The sequence below is a fragment of the Sorex fumeus genome, unplaced genomic scaffold (genome assembly GCF_029834395.1).
Source record: "Sorex fumeus unplaced genomic scaffold, SorFum_2.1 ptg000024l, whole genome shotgun sequence".
NCBI lineage: Eukaryota > Metazoa > Chordata > Mammalia > Eulipotyphla > Soricidae > Sorex > Sorex fumeus.
In genome coordinates this window covers 48597111-48617851 of record NW_026606081.1, presented here as the reverse complement: position 1 = coordinate 48617851, position 20741 = coordinate 48597111, and the positions used below count along the sequence as shown (strand labels likewise).

The following is a 20741-nucleotide window of genomic DNA, read 5'->3' as shown; positions in this document are numbered from 1 at the left end:
GGCTTACTCCTGTCTCTGCACTCAGGGATCATTCTTGGCGGGGCTTTGGGGGACCCTAAGTGATGCTGAGGATCGTACCTGGGTCTGCTGTACTGCTGTACTATCTCTTCAGCTCCCAATTTATAAACATTCACAGTCTTATAACTGATGTGACCACAATAGAAAAATAAAAGGAACATTCCCCCCACCCCCGAATATTATTCCAGTTCAGTGACTGGTTTGTTTCTACTAAAAAAAAAAAAAAAGAAAGAAAAAAGCCAGAACAAAACCGAGAACATTTTGGACACAAACTCTGTCTGATATCTTATGAAGTATCTCTCATTTCATATGTAGAGAAAACCTAAGAAGAAATAAGAAAAACTAGAGAGGCAAAGGGATGAAGGAAGGAATATAAAAGGGTAAAGTCTGGAAAAGGAGAAGCCTGATGATCGGCAAGCTCTTTGAAAATACTGGTCTAGGTATGATTTCTGCCAGAAAAATTAGGATTTTCTCCTTTTCCGATAGCGCATTCCTTTCTCCCATGATCAAGGTCAAGCAACCTAGATATACATATCTGTTTATATAATTAAATAATATAATTAAACGATAATTTTAAAAATAAAATTTCTCTTTTACTCTTCAACCACCAATTTCACGGACTCCCATAACTTTCTTTTTTCTTTTCTTTTCTTTTTTTTTTCTTTTTGGATCACACCTGTCAATGCACAGAGATTACTCCTGGCTCACGCACTCAGGAATTACCCCTGGCGGTGCTCAGGGGACCATATGGGATGCTGGGAATTGAACCTGGGTTGGTCCCCTGCAAGGCAAACACCCTACCTGCTGTGCTATCGCTCCAGTCCCTCTCATAACTTTCATATTAGATCTAACCTCAACACCATTTTGCCCAAATGCAGAAAATCTCTATAGAACTTACCAACAGCTTCTGACAGCCCATAGACCTTCTGGTTGTAGGCGTCAGTTTTATCCCATATGAACGTGTAGGCCAGGTTTGGTGAGGCGGGAAACCACTTCTGGAAGAGTCTTCCCACCACTGCCACCATCAGATGCACCTTCATCAAGTTGAAGGGGATGACGGCTTGGGTCATTGTGATCTTAAGCACTGATTTATAGCCCGCAGCTCTGGAACTCAGGTAGGAAAGTTTCAGATCTGTTCCTGGAATGGTGGTTTCCTCATGCAGCACCTACGTGGGACAAGGCAGATGACTTCAAACTGTGCAGTCAAAGTAACATTGTTTCTGGAGACCCACAGAGACAATCTGAACATGAAAACTGGGAGTCGCCAGTAACGCCTATGCATGTAAACTATTACCTTAATTCCATAATCCAAAATACACGGCCAGCCCCCCTTTCCTGTTTTCCTCATGGAAAAGCCTCTGGCCATGTATTCTGAGCTCCTCAGATCTCTGCATTGCCTCTAACCCTGCCCTGTCAGCCTGATGTGATCTGGTGTATTCCTTTCCAGCTGCCATGAGCCCTCACTAACCCCTTTCACCCCTGCTAGCCCTGGAGAATTGGTGCAAGACATTTGTAAGATGGTTCCTGCAAGACGGGGATGTAACCGAAGCCAAAAACCTGGCCCTGGCCAGCTGGTTCCCTGAGCGATTCAACTGAGGGCGACAGCTGACTTGCAGCTGACGGTTCACAGGCTGGAAAGGCCGAAGAGATAATGGGGGATGGCACATTCCGTATCCAAGCTGAGAAGGAACGCAATTGGCTGGAGAGACCGTACAGCAGTGAAAGAGCTCACCTCGCACACGGTTCACCTGGATTCCATTCCTCCCACCGCAAAGGGTCCCCTGAATCCCACCAGGAGCAATCTCCGAGTGCAGAGCTAGGAGTAAGCCTCGAGCACTGCAGGTATGGACCCCAAACAAAACCCCAGGAAAGGATATGACAGTCCATTCACATATGCACTTGAGTTTGAGCTAGATCTCATCCCTGGCTTTTGATCTGTTGGCCAGTGGCCTCATATTTTATTATTCTTCTGTTAAAACCTTTTTATAAACTGAATCACCATGACATACACAGTTACAAAGTTTTCATGATTGAGTTTCAGTCACACAATGTTCCAACACCTGTCCCTTCACCAGCGTATGTTTCCTACCACCAATGTTCTGATTTCCTTCCTGCCCTTCCCACCATACCTCCCCTAAAGCCTGCCTCTATGGCATTTTTCTTCTTTCTCTCTTTCTCTTTCTTTTTTATTCCTCTTAATGGCCTCATACTTTGGAGCTGTGCAAATATTTTACCCCACACGGCAACTCCAGTATCATTGAATGCACTCGCTATATACTTTTTTTGAGCTAAAGCCGGACTGTGGAAAGTTGATACAATGACCTTCCTAGGAGAGAGTCTTTTTTTTTTTTTACAATATTCAAACTGTATTCTCAACAACACGTGGTAGGCAGGAACGTGGCTGGCTCAATGACACCAATAAACACTGACCAAAGAAATGTTATGTCCATGCATAATTTGCAAACTAGATCTCACATGGCGTATAAATCTTTCTCAGCCAAGTTTAACCAATAGTATTGATAGTTTTTTACAGGTTCACCCTGTGTATTGTAAAATGCATAATAACCTGGGCCCCTTGACAGAGAAAGATAGTGTCTGATTTTACATCCGTTAGAGGGAGAAAAAATAAAATAGGTGAAACTCAAAACAGAAATGGGTTTTAGACAATAAGGCCAACAGATGGCAGTACTAAGGGAAAGGCCCTACCAGGAGGCCGGTTGGTTTGTCCTAGGTTATTTTGGGGTTACACTTGGCAGTGCTCAGGGGCTACTCCTAGCTCAGGATTTACTCGCACCGGTGCTCGGGGAGCCATGAGGTGCTGAGGTTGTACCTGGGTCTTCTGCATGCAAAGCATGAGCTCTTCCTTCTGAAACGTACACCTGAAAGCTGAAGCTACATAATGGTACCATGCCATGGGACTCCAACCAAAGCAATGTGGCCAGGAGTCACCACTTAATTCTCCTAAGAGCGAAACTTCGTTTTCAGAGGCTTCCTCGGAGGGTCCTCTGGAGACTCATTAGAGACAGAGAACTGTCTTCCTCAAGACAAACACCTCGGAACAGAGATGTGTCATGCTTACCACCTCACTTCCTGCCGCAGCTGCCGAATTTAACAGCTGGGAAGAGTGTTATCTGTCATCCCAAGATTTTAATCATTACGTCGCACCCCTGGTTTTGGGTGTGGAGCTGTCAGTTTCCTTGGAATCAGTCCCACCAGCTGGGGACTAAAGCAGCCTCTGCCTAGCCTGGGACGTGGTAGCATAAGCCAGAGGAGGGCTGCTGGGGATTTTCCTTGCAAAATACATCAACTAAGCTCAGTCAGAGACTGTCCCCGAGGAAAACAGCTTTTGACTCATGGACGCTTTCTGGACCTCTGTTTTACTTGGGCAAACCATCCCGTGTGAAAAGAGCAAAGTTTCTGTGGGCTGCAGGGACATGGTGAATAAGTATGCTTTTAAATATTTATTTTCTTATTTTTTGGCTTTTTGGGTCACACCCAGTGATGCTCTGGGGTTACTTCTGGCTCTGCACTCAGGAATTACTCTTGGCGGTGCTCAGGGGACCAGATGGGATGCTGGGAATCGAACCCGAACCTGCCATGTGCAAGGCAAACGTCCTCCCTGTTGTATTATCACTCCTGCCCAGAGCTGGATGCTGTTTGTCCGCCCCTGGTAAAGGGGAAAATAAGATCTGGAGTCTCCTGAATGGTCCTCAAAAGATAAGCGATTGAACTCTAAAGTTTATAGCTTATTCCTTCTCATTTTCAAAATAATCTCACAAACGTGCTCGCTACACGAAAGCTAGAGTTCAAATTTAATCCAATTTTTCCGGGACCTTTTAGGAAGTGCTTTTGTTTTGTTTTAAAAATAGGAATGGCTACTTTATTCCAAAATATCATGGGTCCTTCTTAATTTTAATAACCGGAGATGGTCTTTGTCATTGTTCCATGGAACAAATATTTGTAATTTAGTTCACTGACTCATGCAGCCCTGTGACTGAGTGTTATGGGGACAGTAAAGGCAGATGGGAGACAGGACATCACGCTGGTTTCTGCCAGCGGAAGTTTCCGGAGCCCTATTCTGGACACAGCAAATCACCCGACTCTATAGACCGTCTCCTCGAATTCAATTGAGCTCATCTATGGTCTCCTGGGTTGTCCCTGACTAAGTCAAGGAGGGGCTTTTTGGGGGGGGGGGTGCCTGAGAGCTTCTAAACTTGCTCCTGGCAGGGCTGGATAGTTAGTACAGCGGTAAAGTGTTTGCCTTGCATGCAGCTGACCTGGGTTTGATCCCCGGCATCTCATATTGGTCCCCTGAGCACCACCAGGAGTAATTCCTGAGTGCAGAGCTAGGAGGAACCTGAGCATTGCCGGGTGTGGCCCCCTTGGTCCTCCCAAAACCGAACAACCAAAATAAACTTGCTCTTGTTTCTGTCCAGAAGGCCCTTTTCTTTCTAGGGTTTATTTTCACTCTCCTTTTTTGGGTCTCCCAAGCACTGCTCAGGAGTTTCTCAGCTAACTAGGCTAGAAGTTCAGAGCCAGCACTCATGGGAATGATGCTGCTTGGGCCCTGCAGAGCCGAGGGTCATCTGGGTCACCCTAGCCACAAGCCCCTCTCAGGGGCTCCTCGTGGCTGGCTCTGTGCTTGGGAGTGGCTCCTTGTGGTGCTGGGGTGAGAGGACCCTGTAGTTCAGGAGACTGAGCTGCAGTGAGTCACGTGCAAGCCCTGCACCTTAATGCCTGCACGATTTCTCTGGCTCCGTCTTATACTTTCTCCTAAAATATCATTTTGTCAAAGAGAGCTTCTCAAGTGCACTGTATAATATCTCAGCCCCATCCAGTTCACTCGGCTCTGTTATTATTATTATTTTGCTTTTTTTTGGGGGGGGTGGTCACACCCAGCGATGCACAGGGATTACTCCTGGATTTGCACTCAGGAATTACTCCTGGCGGTGCTTGGAGGAACATATGGAATGCTGGGAATTGAACCTTGGGTTGGTTGCATGCAAGGCAAACACCCTACCCGCTGTGCTGTCACTCCAGCCCTCAGCTCTGTTATTATTAGTAGTAAATTACATCCATGTACAACCTGATGTAGATGTATACACTGGTTCTCTCTCTCTCAATCTCTCTCTCTCTCTCTCTCTCTCTCTCTCTCTCTCTCTCTCTCTCTCTCTCTCTCTCTCTCTCTCTCCCCTGTTAACTGGGAATGCCTCTTGATGGCTGGGTTGTCCTAGGATGGACTTTACTGCTTGATCCTGTTGATGGTGACTGGTACAGAACAGGTTGCCAATAAATATTTGCAGAACCAAGGATTCTAGGAAGCCATGTGTTATTGTATTTTAAAGATCACATCTTCTTTTTTTGGTTTGTTCTGGTTTAGGTCCACATGTGGCAGTGATCAAGCTTTACTCTTGGCTCTGTGCTTAGAGATAGCACCTGGCGGGCTTGAGGGACCATATGCAGTGCCGGGAATTGAACCCAGGTCAACTGTGTGCAAAGAGAGTGAATGCTTTGCAGCTGTACTCTCTCCCCAGCCCCCAAGACCACATACTCTATTTTGGTCTTGTCAAAGTGCACTGCATTGGACCTAAGGTCGACCTTTAAAATGTGAAAGTTAGGCTTTTTTTTTTGGGGGGGTGTCACACTCAGCAATGCTTAGGGGTTACTCTTGGCTCTGCATTCAGGAACCACCACTAGCGGTGTTCAGGAGACCATACAGGATTCTGGGGACCAAACCCAGGTCAGCCATATGTAAGGTAAATGCCCTCCTTGTTGTACTATTGCTCCAGTCCTCTGAAAGTTACTTTTAATTGGAAGTTCCAGGTATTCTGATAAAATCAACAATGATAAGATAACTTTAAAAAAGGCTAAATACCCTCTGGAAAGCAAGATGGCGGCCACCTCGGAGCTTTTTGGAAAGCCAGGTATGAGCCGGTCGTGACAGGGTGACTGAAACCTCATGGGAAGGGGGGTGTTCCCGGCTCGTCCTTCACGCCCTACCGAGATCACAAGTTGCCCCCCAGGAGCGGCTCTCCGGCACGGCCATGGCTCCAAAGCCACAGAAACCAATCTCATAATTATCTCGACTTGGCAGAAATACTTTCAGGCTTAATAAGTAAAATACCCTCTCGGAGAGCCCGGCAAGCTACCGAGAGTATTCGATATGCCAGACACAGTAACAACAAAGTCTCCAATGGAGACGTTACTGGGCCCGCTCGAGCAAATCGACGATCAACGGGAGGGCCTTTACCTTTTTACCTTTACCAGAAATCCAAAATTGCGTGGCTGCAATAGTGGCCACGCGACATCATTTGGTTCTTTTAACCAGATGTAGAAAACAAATTATTTCACAATGCCTTTTCAGCAGGTCTGATTTTGGGATGTAAACTCTAAATAATAATGATGCATCTTTTGTCGAAACAATGAATCTAATCAAAGTGGATAGAGTGTTAACTAGAATTTATCTGCCTCACAGGCATTGGGAGGGTTGGGAGTGGGGGTTTATTGGGGTTCTTGGTGGTGAAAAATAAGTACTGGTGAAGGGAAATGTGTTTGATGATTGCATGACCGAGACTTAAACCTGAAAGCTTTGTAACCTTTCCCACAGTGATTCAATAAATAAAAAAAATAAAATAAAAAAAGGCTAAATAATTTCTTATGGAGAACCGGGTAATATGTACAGTATATAAGTAAAGCTTAGGAAAGGATACTAATGGTTTCTGATAATGTTTTGAGAAAATGAACACCGTTTTCTTTTGTTTGTTTTTTTGAGCCATGCTTGGTGATGCTCAGGGATCATTCCTGGTGGTGCTTAGAGGACCATATGTTGTGCCAGGAATCAAACCAGAGTTTGCCATGTGCAAAGAAAGTTACCTTAATCTATATATGTACTATCTGCCTGGCCCCTAATGATCATTTTCTATTTTAAGCTACTAAAACATTTTCTACTTTCGTGATAAACAATGAAGGTTCTGTCTTGTTCTGTTCTGTGTTTTGGGATCCATATCTGGTTTTGGTGCTCAATGACCCCTATTACTGCTGGGGAAACCATATGGGGTGCTAAGAATCAAACCAGGTTTGGCTGCATGCAAGGCAAGTGGCCTGGCACTGGCCACTTAACTCTGACACTAACTTTCCAGCCCCAAACACTGTGTGTGGTATAATATGTGTCATAAATTCAGGCACTAATAAATGAATAAATGAAGGAACTGTCTAATGAATGAGTGAGCAAAGAAATGATGAGCTGCTAATTTTCAATATTTTCCACTTTGACTATACTTTATAAAGATTATATAATAATAGGACCTGAAGAAAAAGAACTATGACGCAATTTCTAAGAAAACTATGATATTCTCCGGCAAGACCACCTTTCTCTGGCAATACCACACCCTCTGCATTTCACTGCCCGCAACTCTTGAGGATCACACGGGCCTTCTGTGCCATCCTTCTGAAAGGCTCTCTGGAGAGCTCCTGGCATGTAGATGGTTTGTGTGGCAGCGTCACCTGGCGGGATGTTCTACCTGTGTTTCAGGAATGATGGGACTGTCTTCAGGAGATGATCTGAAAAACGTAGATAAGGGCGAGGAGACAATGATGGGATTTGGCCGCACAAATCCACTCAGGTCGCAGCTGGGAATGTCGTTCTCCTCTTTCTTCATGACCAGGGTATCCATCACATAGAAGACATTCCAGGGAATCCACACGGTGTGGTACTGGGTGAGGAAGGGGGAGCGCTCAAACACCAGAGTGAGTGAAGCCCCACCGTTTGCCACCAGGTCAAACCTAAGAGAAAACAAGAGAGAGGCAGTGAATGATGGAGCTGGCTCTCATGGGCACCCCCCACGCACCTCCTTAAAATAAGAAAATCAAACAAGAAAATCAACTTGTCTCCTCAGCTTTAATAGGAAATGACTTTAACTCTACCGGAATACACAAAGGATAATACCAGGAACACCACAAGCCCCTTGGCCTACATTTACCCATTCAATAATCTTTTTCCGAATCTGCTTCTGAAACTCTTTAACTGCTTTCCCACAATCATTCGAATTGAAATTGGTGAGAGTATGAAATGTCATCACGATTTCGGTGAGCCTCTAAGACAAAGAACAGTTCAGGAACCTTCTAGCATAGCTTAGAAGATCAAGTTACTCAGAATGGGAGATTAACACCCAAGAATAGTAGAGATAAGTACCAGAAGGGTCACTCCATAGCTTAGAAGCCAGCCTCACATGCTGGGGGAAAAGGCAGCTCAGACAGAGAAGGGACCACCAAGTAAAGGGTGCTAGGAAGACCTGCTCAGAATGGGAGATGCAGGCCGAAAGTAGACTATAGACCAAACAAGATGGCCACTTAATACCTCTATTGCAAACCACAACACCCAAAAGAGAGAGAGAGAGAGAGCAAAAGGGAATGCCCTGCCACAGAGGCGGGGTAGGGTGGAGGGGATGGGGTGGGGGTAGTGGGAGGGATGCTGGGACCATTGGTGGTGGGAAATGGGCACTGATGGAGGGATAGGTACTCGATCATTGTATGACTGAAACGGAAGCACGAAAGTCTGTAAGCCTGTAACCGTACCTCATGGTGATTTCACTAATAAAATAAAAATTAAAAAAATTAAAAAATCAAGTTACTTTTGCAAGTGCTGAGATTAACTTGGAATCTCTTCTGCACGGACAGTTAAGGACTTCCAGGGTCTCCTAACTGCCAGGTTTTATATAAAAAAAAAGGTAGTACAGTTGGTTGAAGTCAGAGCCACAGTACAGTGGAGAGGGCGCTTGCCTTGCCTGCAGCTGACCTGGGCTCAATTCCCGGCATCCTGTAGGGTCCCTGAGTGCTGCCAGGAGTAAGCAGAGCCAGGAGTAACCACTAAGCATTAGCCAGTGGGTGACCCTCTTTCCTCATTTTTTAAAAAAAAAAAGTATGAGAGAACATGTCTAGTGATATACAGGAATGTCTAACTCTTAAACTTAAAATACCGCAAACTGAGGTCAGAGTGATATAATACAATGGGTAGGGTGCTTGCCTTGCATGCAGACTACCTCAGTTTGATCCCCAACATCCCATAGGGTCCCCTGAGCACCACCAGAAGTAATTCCTGAGTGCAGAGGCAGGAGTAAGCCCTGCATACCATCAGGTGTGGCCTCAAAACCAACCAAACAAGAACCAAAAAAAAAAAACCCACAAAAATATACTAGAAACAAAGAGCAGGTTGAGGCCAACTCACATTCCATCCTGACGGGTGATGGTATAACCATATTCTGGATAATGGAAAAACGACACGTTGACTCCAATGAGTGGCGTTCCATCCGCAGTGAGTACTTGACCTCTGATGACTGAGGCAAGGCTGTGGGAAAAGCAAAAGAATCCGAATGAACATCAGTTTCCTCAGGCCAATGGCACAATCCGGCCACCGTTCAACCCAAGACTGCAATAACACCATCACATCTCTCGTGGCTCACAATAGGGCCCCTTTTAGTCTCATAGCTCACATGTCCTTTCATTTAGTTAATTCACCTTCTCCGAATGCTGGGTGTTTACCCAGGGTTTTAATTCGTGGCCATCTGGTTTTTGGAGAGTGATCAAGACCAATAATTGAGGGATGAATTTAAAGAATGACGCACTGGGCTTTTTTCATAATTCAGGAGAGGAGAACATGAAGCAAAGTAGACTTTCCTATTAATTCTAAGGCAAAAAAATGTAAATCTGTAGGGACCGAGAAACACAAGATTTAAAGGGGCAATAAGGAACATTTGTGCAACAACTTTTAATCAGCTCCTGGGTCTAACTGCATTAATGCTGTTAAATTACCACAGACTCCAGAGTTCTAGTATAAATCATCTCCTTTCGCTTACTGAGATGCAAGACACCTGTTTTCACTTACTGGTTTATTTTCAGGTCATTACTGCACTGAAAAGCACCAGTCCAACAGTTTATGCAATCCTACTACCCTGCCGTTAGCAGTTCCATTACATTAATTCATAATTTATATTATTTAGTGAGCTCAGCTTAAAAAAAAAGTGTGCTTCAGTTTGGCCTTTTGGGGTCTTTTCATTGCTTCTTTTGAAACATTTCCAACTGTGCTAACAAAAATAAACTAGTTAAATGAAGATTTATTGGGGCCTTAATGGGGTGCTCTGTAACGTCTCAGGTACTGAAATTGACAAAGGAGGTGAACTGTGTCAAAAATGCTTGAAAGGCGAAGTTTGGCGACAAATGCTCCCGAAGAGGGAGAAGCATGCATCGAAAGGGAAGCACGTGGTGTCAATGAACGGCCATCAGCATTTCTGTCAAGGGCATCTCACGCTTGCTCAGTCTGAATGAAGCTGGACCCACAGGAGGGAGGTGCATTCACCTCTTATTGAAAGGGCTTTCTCCAGGGATCACATGGGTGCTGTCGGAGCCTATGAGGAAGCTAATGCGATCGTAGAAGGATCTGGCAGCTTGCTGAGAAGGAGACTGGAGGCTCTGACTGATGATGTCCTGAGGGTCAGGCAGGCCGCGGCAGTAGGGCTGATTCTGACAGGACGTCTGAAGGCAACAGTCTGGGTCCACGCAGTCCACGAGCCCATCTGCAGAACGAGAAGAAGAACCCTAAGGCCTTAAGCAGAAGCAGAAGCCAACCCCTAAAACACTCCCTGTTCTCTACACAGTATTGAAGACTCAGATATGTTTCCTTCCATCCCCCGCATCAAACAATTTGTCCCCCCTTTGAGAGTAATTACCGCCAGGCACCCTTTCTGAAATAGAAATGAATGAGATGTAAATACAATGAAAGAGAAATTCCGATGGAATATAAATACTTGCAGCTGCCTTCACACGCCATCAAACATTTGGTGAGAGTGAGTGAGAAGAAGCAGATAAAGTGGTTGAGTAAGAAACTTAAAAAACAAAAACAAAACCCACACCGTTTAGAATGCTTTCTTTATAGTAGGAAGGAATATGGAACGGTTTTAGGGGAAATTCTTCTGGTCTTGTGTGATTTAGAGAAAATGCAGTAGCAATGACTGTCAAGTGTGGATGGTAGGTGGAGAAGGAAATTGGAGGAATTAAGTTCTATGATTTGGGAGGGAGGGTCAGAAAAGCAAAAGTCGGCAGGATGAAACAAATGCAGATCAATATGAAACAGAGATCAGCCATCACCCTTCCAAGGAAGTAACTCTGGGGGGTCACCTGGCTGAGGGAAGGAAAGGTAAGCATCAAACCCCTAAAACTTACACACCCGCAACACTTGTAAACCACTGTTCTTTCAATAAAGATAGATTCCAAAATCAGTGTCTAAAATACAAAGAAGGCATCTCTTAAAAAAAAATTGGGGTGTTGGGAGGATTCTCCCAGGATGGGAGAAGCATGCTGAAAGTAGACTATAGACCGAACATGATTGCCACTCAATGCCTCTTTTGCAAACCACAGCACCCAATAAGACAGAGAGAAAAAAAGGGAATGCCCTACCACCGATGACAACAACAACAAAATGGGACCCTTGAAGTTGATGTCACTGAAAGATGAAATTTTCGAGTGCCTCTCAGGAACACCCAAAGGTGTTTACAATCCACAGGGCATGAGTATTTTTGGCATGAGTATTATGGCAATCCATAAGCCAGTCCCTGAATGGATGAGAGCCTTGGTCAACCACGGTTGGCTACACTGTCTTTTAAGGCCTTTTTTCAATCAATAGCACATGCGGGAATTCTGTGAGCTTAGCAATATCACAGATGTCAAGATTTAGTATAAACATTCCTTTCTGAAAACTTCAATCATCTGTTTTTTTTTTCTTTTTTGGGTTACACCCGACAATGCTCAGGAATCTCTCCTGGCAGTGCTCAGGGGATCATATGGGTTGCTGCGGATCCAACCCCAGGTGGCCGTGTGCTACATGCTACCCCTCTGTACTATCACTCGGGCCTCTTGAATCACTCTTGGGAAAACTCGCATGAGAATTTTATACGGTTCACACCTAACTATTGAGCCTTGGAAGTGTCCCTGTTGCCAAGCTGAAAATACCCACCTGATCTAAACATTTAATGTTTGTACTAAACTTTTATTTTTGAAAAAACCACTCTTGCCTATGCTTTTGGCAGTGTGTGTGTGTGTGTGTGTGTGTGTGTGTGTGTATGTGTGTGTGTAGGGTGTGTTTGGGTCACACCCGGCTGTGCTGAGGAATTACCCCTGGGTATGCTCAAGGGGTCATGTGTGGTTCAGGGGATGAAACCAGGCTTGGCTGCAGGCAAGGCAAATACCTGACCTCCTGTGCCAGCTCTCCAACCGAACCAGCTTATTATTGTTTTCCTTGAGCTTTTCCAGTGTAGAACAGAAGCTATCCCCTGTTTACTTGGCAAGAGATGGAGATCCAAGAGAACAGGCCGTGTTGAACTGCCATGTTTGGTGGTAAGAGAGCTCAGTGATACAGTCATTTGATGGAAGAAGAAATGCCCTCTCTGACTGACATCTGCCATCCACTGTTTTTATTCTTTGGGAGACAGTCCTCACTTTTTATCTGGCTCTCCTGCCCTCCCAATTCCACTCATGAGCACTGACCCCTGCAGCTCTGGTTCAGAAATGCCTGAACTGGTCCAAGTACAGGAGATTTTAGGAATTATCTAGAAAAAGGGTTGCTGATCTTTTGTCCCACCAGGCTTAGGACTGTGAGGCTGTCTCCCTCTAACTACCCTGGCAGGGAAATCATCTGGAATGGAGTCATCTAGGAAGAAAGACAGCCGAGCACTGGAGAGGAAGATCTCAGATCACTTGATGTCACCAGGTGTGGCCATCAGCTGCTCCTGACCTCCTAGATGCTCAGTTCTAGAAGCTGAGGAAAGCACTTGCTTCCTTCCTTACACTCACTGGGATGAACATTCTGTCCCTCAAAAACATGAAAAAACCTGTTTGTGGTCTCTGGAAGCAACTAGCAACTCCTTTCTTTGTCTTTAGGAAAACACAAAGCTTAATCACTGAATTGAACTGAGGTTTGATTCTTTTTATTTCAGTTATTTTTTTATCATCACAGTTTCTAGGTACAATGAAAATGTAAGAATGACTGATAAGGTCTTGTAACTTCTTATCTATTTCCTTATTACATGACATTTTCATGAAAATTTCTCTTAAATTTCTAAAAAGATTATTATTTGAAAAAGCATATTTTTTCTTTGTTTTTTTTTTTTTTATTTTTGAGCCACATCCAGTGGTGCTCAGGGCTTATTCCTTACTCTGTACTCAGGTATCACTACTGGTGGGAGCTAGGTGGGATGCAAGAGATGGAATCTGGGTCAGCCTCATGCAAGGAGAGAGCCCTATTTGCAATAGTCTCTCCAGCCCCGTATTTATTCTCTAGAAAGCCATATGAAACTGAACCTTGAGATTTCATAGAAATTCACAATAATGGAATCCTAACTTAGCCAAAAGGACAGGAAGATTAGGAAAAAAAAGTCCAAATATTTCCAAAAGAGAGAAACTATATAAGGGACTTATTTTTATGAATAATAATAATGAAAATGATAATTTTAATAACAAAATAGCTTTCTCAATATCCTTTGAAGAAATAGTAAATAAGACTCAGATATTGGAAGCAGGTGATTATGAACCTACTGTCCCAGTATCACTCGTAGTTTCAAAATAAAATAATGGAAGAAAAACCCTTTCAGGAACAATTTACGATTACATGCTAGGACTTTATGAGAACACTTTAATACGTGCTTTATGATGTATTTAAGAAGTCTTATTTCCTGGATTTACACTAGTGTGTATATGCTTGAGATGGTAACTGAATACAAATATTTGACTCGAGACTTTCACTGGTTTCTCCCTTTTATTCAATCCTGAAACTGGAACCATTCTACAGTGGAAAAACTGCTAAAGATGATACTTGATTACCACTGGTCCAGTAAATGAAGGGTTAAATCCAGTAAATGAAGGGTTAACATCCCCCCATTCCCTTTCCCCTCTCCACCACAGTCCCCCACTGGCTCTTCCTCTAGACAGTATATGGTCCAGTTGCCAAAGAGGCAGGCTCAAATTTAGTCATTCATCTTTGTTAGTTTATAAAAAGCAAATGTACATCTGGCATGTAGTCTGCAGGTCATAAAACTGCACGAGATTGACACCTTCTGAACTAATCAGTGGGAAATGCATTTTTACAAGCTTCTCTGCTAACATCAATCAGGGAAAGAATCTCATTTTCAACAGCCAAGATGCAGGGGCACACTGTGTGTTATTTTTTCCGCCGCGTTTTATCAGTAACTTGCCCATGCAAGTGACGGATGGTTATGAATCTGGCTCCCCATAACTTGCGAAAGCATTTTTCATTCTTTGTGCTCAGATAGCTAGGACTAGCCGGGGCCAACCATGTTGATTGCCCTCGTGCGGAAATGGACACGTCAGTAAAACTGTCTTCATGGGATAGCTTCTCGGAATCATCATGCCTCGTCTCTGGAATATTAGGTTGGTTGAGATGGAGATAAGTAGAGAAGCCATAGCTAATAAAAAATAAAAATATTCATAAAAAATCTACAGAACATCAGAACTGCTCCAAACCCGCCGAGTTTCATGGCTCTAATCAGAGAGGTGCCTTCTGATGCAAGTGATACCTGGATGCAGGCAACAGGGCGAAAAGTGCCCTTCCAGATCCTTCCATAGTTTCTTTCCCATCACCTGGCCATTACCCTTATTCAGCAAATGCCCCTCTTTCCTGGGCTTCCACGGATTTTCACAGGGCTGGATAAATTTATTTGGTATAGGCCAGATATCTTATACTTAAGGCTTTGTGGAGCAGTCTGTTGAAACTACTCAACTCTGGAGTTAGCACTCCAAAGCAATCTTATTCTGGTTAGTGGCTGGTGGAGCTGTGTTCCAATAAAACTTTATTAACACTAACAGGCTTGGTCCCAAGGGCAACTACTTGCCAATCTCTGGTCTTGCTTTAAAGTTGCTCTCCTGCCATATTATTCTCTTGGAGTCCTCATTCTTGACACTTGTACTTCCTGGCGAATTTAAACAGTGCAAATTTTACTAACATCTCATTCTTTTGGCATATGTCATACCTTTTGCTCACTGTCATACCGAGTCACCAAGATCAAATACCCAAACTTTCTCTCACATGTGTTTCTTACTTGGTTATCCTCTGAGCTAGCTCTAACTTACTCGATGATAAAAACTGCCACTTTTTGTCATTGTTGTTTTTTTCTTTTTGGGCCACATCCAGTGATGCACAGGGGTTACTCCTGGATCTGCACTTAGGAATTATCCTGGCAGTGTTTGGGGGACCATATGGGATGCTGGGAATTGAACCTTGATCAGCCACGAGCAAGGCAAACGGCCTTGCTGTGCTATGGCTCCAGCCCCACAAATTGCCGCTTTGTTCTTTGAACCATTATGGGTATTTTGTTTTTCAAAATCTTGATTCCCAAATCAGAAAGTCATATGTTTCTTTTTGGTGAGTTTTCTTTTTAACTGCAAAGATGATTAATGCCAACTACCATTTCTCACAGTATTTAAAAACCCCTTCCTCGAGATTCAGCTTTCAATACAGGATCTTATGTGAACTTCAGAATTTTCTAAGAGTACAGGTTAGATACCTTTCATTACCAATTAAACTCACTATGTTCAATTGTCATGAAATGTACTTATTACCGAACTGGGATCATGTTTTGGTTTTCAGTATATTTTGGATTTGTCTCCTTCGGTGCTTTCTTTCAATGCTGGTGGCTCCATATGGATAAATCTCCTGAATTCCAACATCAACAATCTGTCTTCTCTATATTTCCACTGGATATGACACTGGCATCGAAAATCTAACATGGCTAAAGCACACAATCTCATTGAAACATTCTGTCTCTTGCTCATTTCCTAGTTCAAACCATTCTGTTTCTCAGAGAAGAGATCTGAACGTTACTCTCGAGTCTTCCTTCCCTTTCCTCTCCACCTACTTCCTTACCCAAACTTCCAGGATCAGAGAGTCAGCCGAGTTTGCTCTATGCCAGCCAAGAAAGCGATTATCAGGCCTCCCTTGTGAGCTCTGGATAAGACCTCAACAACTGTTCTTGTTTCCCAGGTTCTAATCTCAGCCCGGCTCTACACTTGGGTCACAAGCACCTTTATGGAAATAGAATGTGATGATCCCCCCTCTCCAGCTAACCTGCTTCCTTGACTTAGTTCTTACTGAATCCAAGAATCAAATCAACATCCTCATCATGAGAAGACCTTTCCCAATGACCGTTCCCTCAGAGACCTTTCTCTCCCACCACTACCAATCCCTGCTGTGATCCGCCTAGATGATGGCCCCACGATGCTTCTAGAGGGAGGGCTAGATCTAACTCCTGGCTGTACCCTCCTCATCCACGATACTTCTTGGCATCAAGCAGATGCCAATGTATTTGCCAAATAAGGGGAAGAGTGAATTCAGTTCTTAGGTACTAGGTGACAGACACGGGTGGAAATGACGTTTTAGTAACACAACGCTGCTCTTTGCCGTGTGACGGTACAAACACCCGTCTCCTGGTGGGTTCTCACTAGACATGGTATCTGCTCCCCACATCCACCTACTTTGTGGTTTGTTTTGGGCCACACCCAGCTATGTCAGTGTTCACTCCTCGTTCTGCAATCAGGGATCGCTCCTGGTGGGGCTCAAGGGACTCTATGAGGTGACCCAAACCTGGGTCAGCCTCATACTAAGCCAAGATTCCTACGCACTGTACTAGCTCTTCGGCCCCTATCACCCCTCCAGCCCCCCAGACACTATGGTAATCTGGTTGAATCTTGTTTTCCCCAGATAGTTACTGGGCATTTTTCAATGTTCTTGATGAACTGGACATAAAGTCATCCCCATAAGTATCTAAAGAGATTGTATGGAACACGACGTATGATCTCACCAGTGGAAAGACCCTACTTAGAGGCCAACAGTCCGTTACTCATGCATGAAAGGAAGGATAAACCTCAGAGAAATCTCCATCTGCTGAAAGTTTCTCCCTGACAGAAGACACCAGAGTGAAGCCAAGCAGGGAACAGGCCGACTCCTAGCAGACGTGTTTGGAGGAACAAAGGAGACTCTGCAGCTGACAGTACCCGGGGCTGGGGGTTCCACCCTCCGTGACTCTGCCATGTAGCTGCAAACTCAGCCTGTGTGGCACGTACTCCTGTGAGAATCTGCATCCTCCTCAGGGTCAAGGAGGAGAGGGGCCGGCTGGCCTGCACTGGGTCTGAGGGTGATGAGCATGGTGCTGGGCACGTGAGCAAGAGCCTCTCCAGGGATCTCCCGTGGGCAGGGCTGTGAGGTCTGAGAGCCACGGCTCCCTCCCATCAGGATGTAGCTCCCCATCAGGTTCAAGTTTCTCCTAACCTCTGTGGAAATGAAGGGAGAGGGAGAGCCAGAGCCTGCCAGAATCTGGAGGCAGAGACCCTGCAATACATAGGTTTGGTGTGAGTGCCTGAGTGTCTGAGTCTGCGTGTCTATGGACATGTACATCAATGTGTGTTTCTGTGTACCTGTGTGTCAGTGTGCTTTGGTGTATGTGTGTCTCTGTGTGTCACTGTGTATGTACCTGCATACATCTGTGTGTGTCTGTGTACATGTCTGGTATGCATTCTTCTGCGTATGCATATATGAGGTGTGTATGTGTATGAATAATGAGCTTGTGTGAGTATGAGTATGTGCACATGTGAGAATGTGTGCGTCTCTGTACATGTATCTCAATGCTTCTGTGACTGTGTGTCTGTACATATAACTGGCATGGGTTAATGTGTATCTGTGTATGTGTCTGTGTACACATATCTGGTGTTTATGTGTCACTGTGTGTGTATCTATGTGTCTGTGTGTGTCTGTGTACTTGTGTCAGGTCTGCATACTTCTCTGTCTCTGTCAACATGCGTGTGTATGCGTCTCTGTACATGTGTCTGGTGTATGTTGATATGTGTATCTGTACATGTGTCTGGTACATGTATTTATGTGTCATGTGTGCATCTCTGTCCATTTGTGTATGTCTGTGTCCATGTATCTGGTGTATATCTGTGTATATGTCTGATGTGTTTCTGTGTGTGTGTCAGAGAGGTATGTGTCAGGGAGAGGTGGATTGTAGGTTCTTAGAGAACAGTTCCTAGCAAGCGGCTCTTCACCCACCTTGGATGAACTGTGCTCAGTCAAGAGAACATTCTAAAAGGCCCACGAGACAACAGGAGTTGCTCTGGAGAACGCTGGGGCTGGCCTGACGAAGGATTTTCCTGCGTCCTCCTGCCTGAACACCCCGACTCTTACAGCCCAGGCAAAGCACTGATGAGGAGGAACAGGGCATCTCCTGGGCACACGGAGGGGGAGGCACCTGCCCTGAGGGCCCAGGGCAGCGGGCAGCAGAGAGGGTAGTTAAACTGCTGCCCACTGCCTGGGGCCAAGGGAGCCAGGGAGGGGGGAGCTGTGGCCTTCCTGGAGGCCTGGAGCTGGGCTGTCAGCTCCTGGGGGCCTGAGGATGGGGCTCCCATACCAGGAACCAGGCAGCACCCAGGATCCACCCCACGCCCTTGAGTGCAAGGTTCGCTGCACCTGCTCCCGCTTCACAATTCTTAGCCAATCCAGGGCCTGAGCTGCTGCTCTAGCCTGTGGGTGTTGGGGACCACTGGGAATGACACCTGGTGACACCTGGGGGCCTAGAGGGGTCGGGGACCAAGCCTGGGTCTGGCGCATGCTAGGCATTTCTGCCAGCCGCCTTCCTCTGCTCTTTTCTCTCCGCCCCACTGACCCCACAAGGGCTGGGCCCAGGGCTTGTCTCTGGAAGATGTGGGTGATCAAACACTGCTCTGAGCTCCCCAGCATCACAGTGACACTCCACTGTGAGGGGGATGGGAGAGGAAGGCCATTACTCAACCCCTTGCCCCGAATGATTCCCTTGTACTGACTTCCGGGAAGAGGGAATGAGCCCCTTTCCCAGTGCTGAATATTCACGTTTGCACCCTGCCACCGGCGTCTCGAGTTGTGCCAATGACACCACACTGAAGTGTGAGCCACGGGTGGTGTCCACCAGCACCAACATGTCAGTCCCTCTTTGCTCACCACTGCTCACGGCATGAGAAATGTACCCCAGGGGAGTGCTGACAGTAACGCCTCGAATTCAGGACATGGTGGATTTAGAATTACATCCATTTGGGGGCTGATGATGCTCAGGGCCTAGTCCTGGTTCTGTGTTTAGGAGTGACGCCTAGCAGTGCCTGAGGGACCACGGGGTGCCAGGGACTGAAGCAGGGTCAGATGCCAAAGCAAAAGCGTTCCCTCCCATCTTTTCTCTCCACCTTGGCACTGCATGTGCAGAAATCTTTCCCTGGTGCCATTTTTATTTGATTCTTTTGGTGTGACCTCCGTGTTAAGTGATGTGAGCCTGCAGTGGAAGGAGTGAGCCGTTGAGGACTGGGGTGCTGTTCTTTGGGTCTTGGTGACAGATCCCGTGCGACTGGTCGGAGTCCGTCTTGGTGCCTGTGTGCCTACCTACCTCCTTCATTGTCCTTGCTGTCTGTACACAGGGTTTCCATGGCCACATCGCAGCCTGCTCCTCGCCAGCCGGGCTGGCAGACACAGTGCCAGCCGTTCTGGTCCAGGGTGCATCTTCCGTTGCTGTTGCAGAGCCCCGGGCATCCCTCTGTGAGGAGAGACAAAGAAGGACAACAGCACTGATTTGAGTCTGACCTGGACACGCCGCCACGGAGAGACAGAGAAGAGACACTTAGTGGGAACAGGCCTTTCGAAACAGCACAAATACTGTAATTGCACATGGATAAAAACAGCAACCTTCACTACGGAATCTAGTTCTGGAGCCGAGTGGTATCTTTGGCCTGACCCTTGAGACACCACTTACCTGTGAAGCACGAAATAGAGGAAGCCCCACCACACTGCTGCAGGCCAGACAAAATTAACTGCAAATTTTTTTTTCCTTCAGCAAAGCAACAAGGTTGGTTGGCCGTTGCACCCCAAGCATCGCCATGAGTGTTGCTTCAAATCCTTAAGCAGAGTTGCTTCCCCCACCGGGGCCCCACAGGTAGCCAGGCCTTCTTGGAAACACCTTGTTGCTTTAAAAAAAAATGCCCTCGCAATTTGAAAAGCATGGACGTGGGGATGAAGTCATGAGCTGAGATCCCAAAGAGAACTTTAATTTTGTCTGGCCTCAGAGTTGCCGTCTATGCATGTGAAATTACAGTGCATTAAGTCACCGCACAAAGTATAGGCCGGGATTCATGACTATACTTTATGCCAAGAGGACATTCCTTTTTCACAGAAGAAGCAAAGCCCAGGAAAGAGTGAAGCAGCTTTAGCAGCTAATCTAACAAACATCGGGATTCGGGCTGCATACGGATGGGACGGGATCGACAAGGGTTCTCAACTCAATGTAAGAGCTGTGCATATTGGATTACTTAGGACGGACAAAATGAAATACCATCAGGACCACATTAAAACACTGAACAAAAACACGGTAGTGGCGTGCTTCAAGACAGAGCGCGGAAGAGTGATATTTTGTGACAATCTCCCTAAGGCTTTTGATGCTGTGCTTTACCTTTATATCCTATCTTGTCTGCTTTTATGGGCAAGGAGGGAAAATTTGGGAAACGATTAAAATAATTGAATATATCCAAAATCTATACTTGTTTAAGTCTAACATGACATTAAAAAGAAAAAAAAAAGAAAAACAAATTCTTGCCCCCTTTTTTTTTTCTGTTCATGATAATCTGGCATGCAGCCAACATGATCTGTGGGTGAGGGT

The 20741-nt window shown here is 45.5% G+C and overlaps 1 protein-coding gene across 6 annotated transcripts in view; it reads right to left on the bottom strand.

Moving 5' to 3' along the window:
- The window catches only part of TENM3 (teneurin transmembrane protein 3), a 1336193-nt gene that overhangs the window by 56523 nt on the left and 1258929 nt on the right, over positions 1-20741 (bottom strand). For 4 of the 6 annotated variants that reach the window (XM_056114252.1, XM_056114254.1, XM_056114253.1 and 1 more), the window contains 6 exons: positions 20535-20555; positions 19479-19625; positions 10370-10586; positions 9242-9361; positions 7539-7800; positions 917-1184 (listed from right to left, as the gene is read on the bottom strand). In XM_056114252.1, coding sequence (XP_055970227.1) covers positions 917-1184; positions 7539-7800; positions 9242-9361; positions 10370-10586; positions 19479-19625; positions 20535-20555 — 1035 coding nt within the window. The remainder of the gene's footprint in view (positions 1-916; positions 1185-7538; positions 7801-9241; positions 9362-10369; positions 10587-19478; positions 19626-20534; positions 20556-20741) is intronic. The other 2 variants (XM_056114255.1, XM_056114256.1) reach the window with 1 other exon arrangement.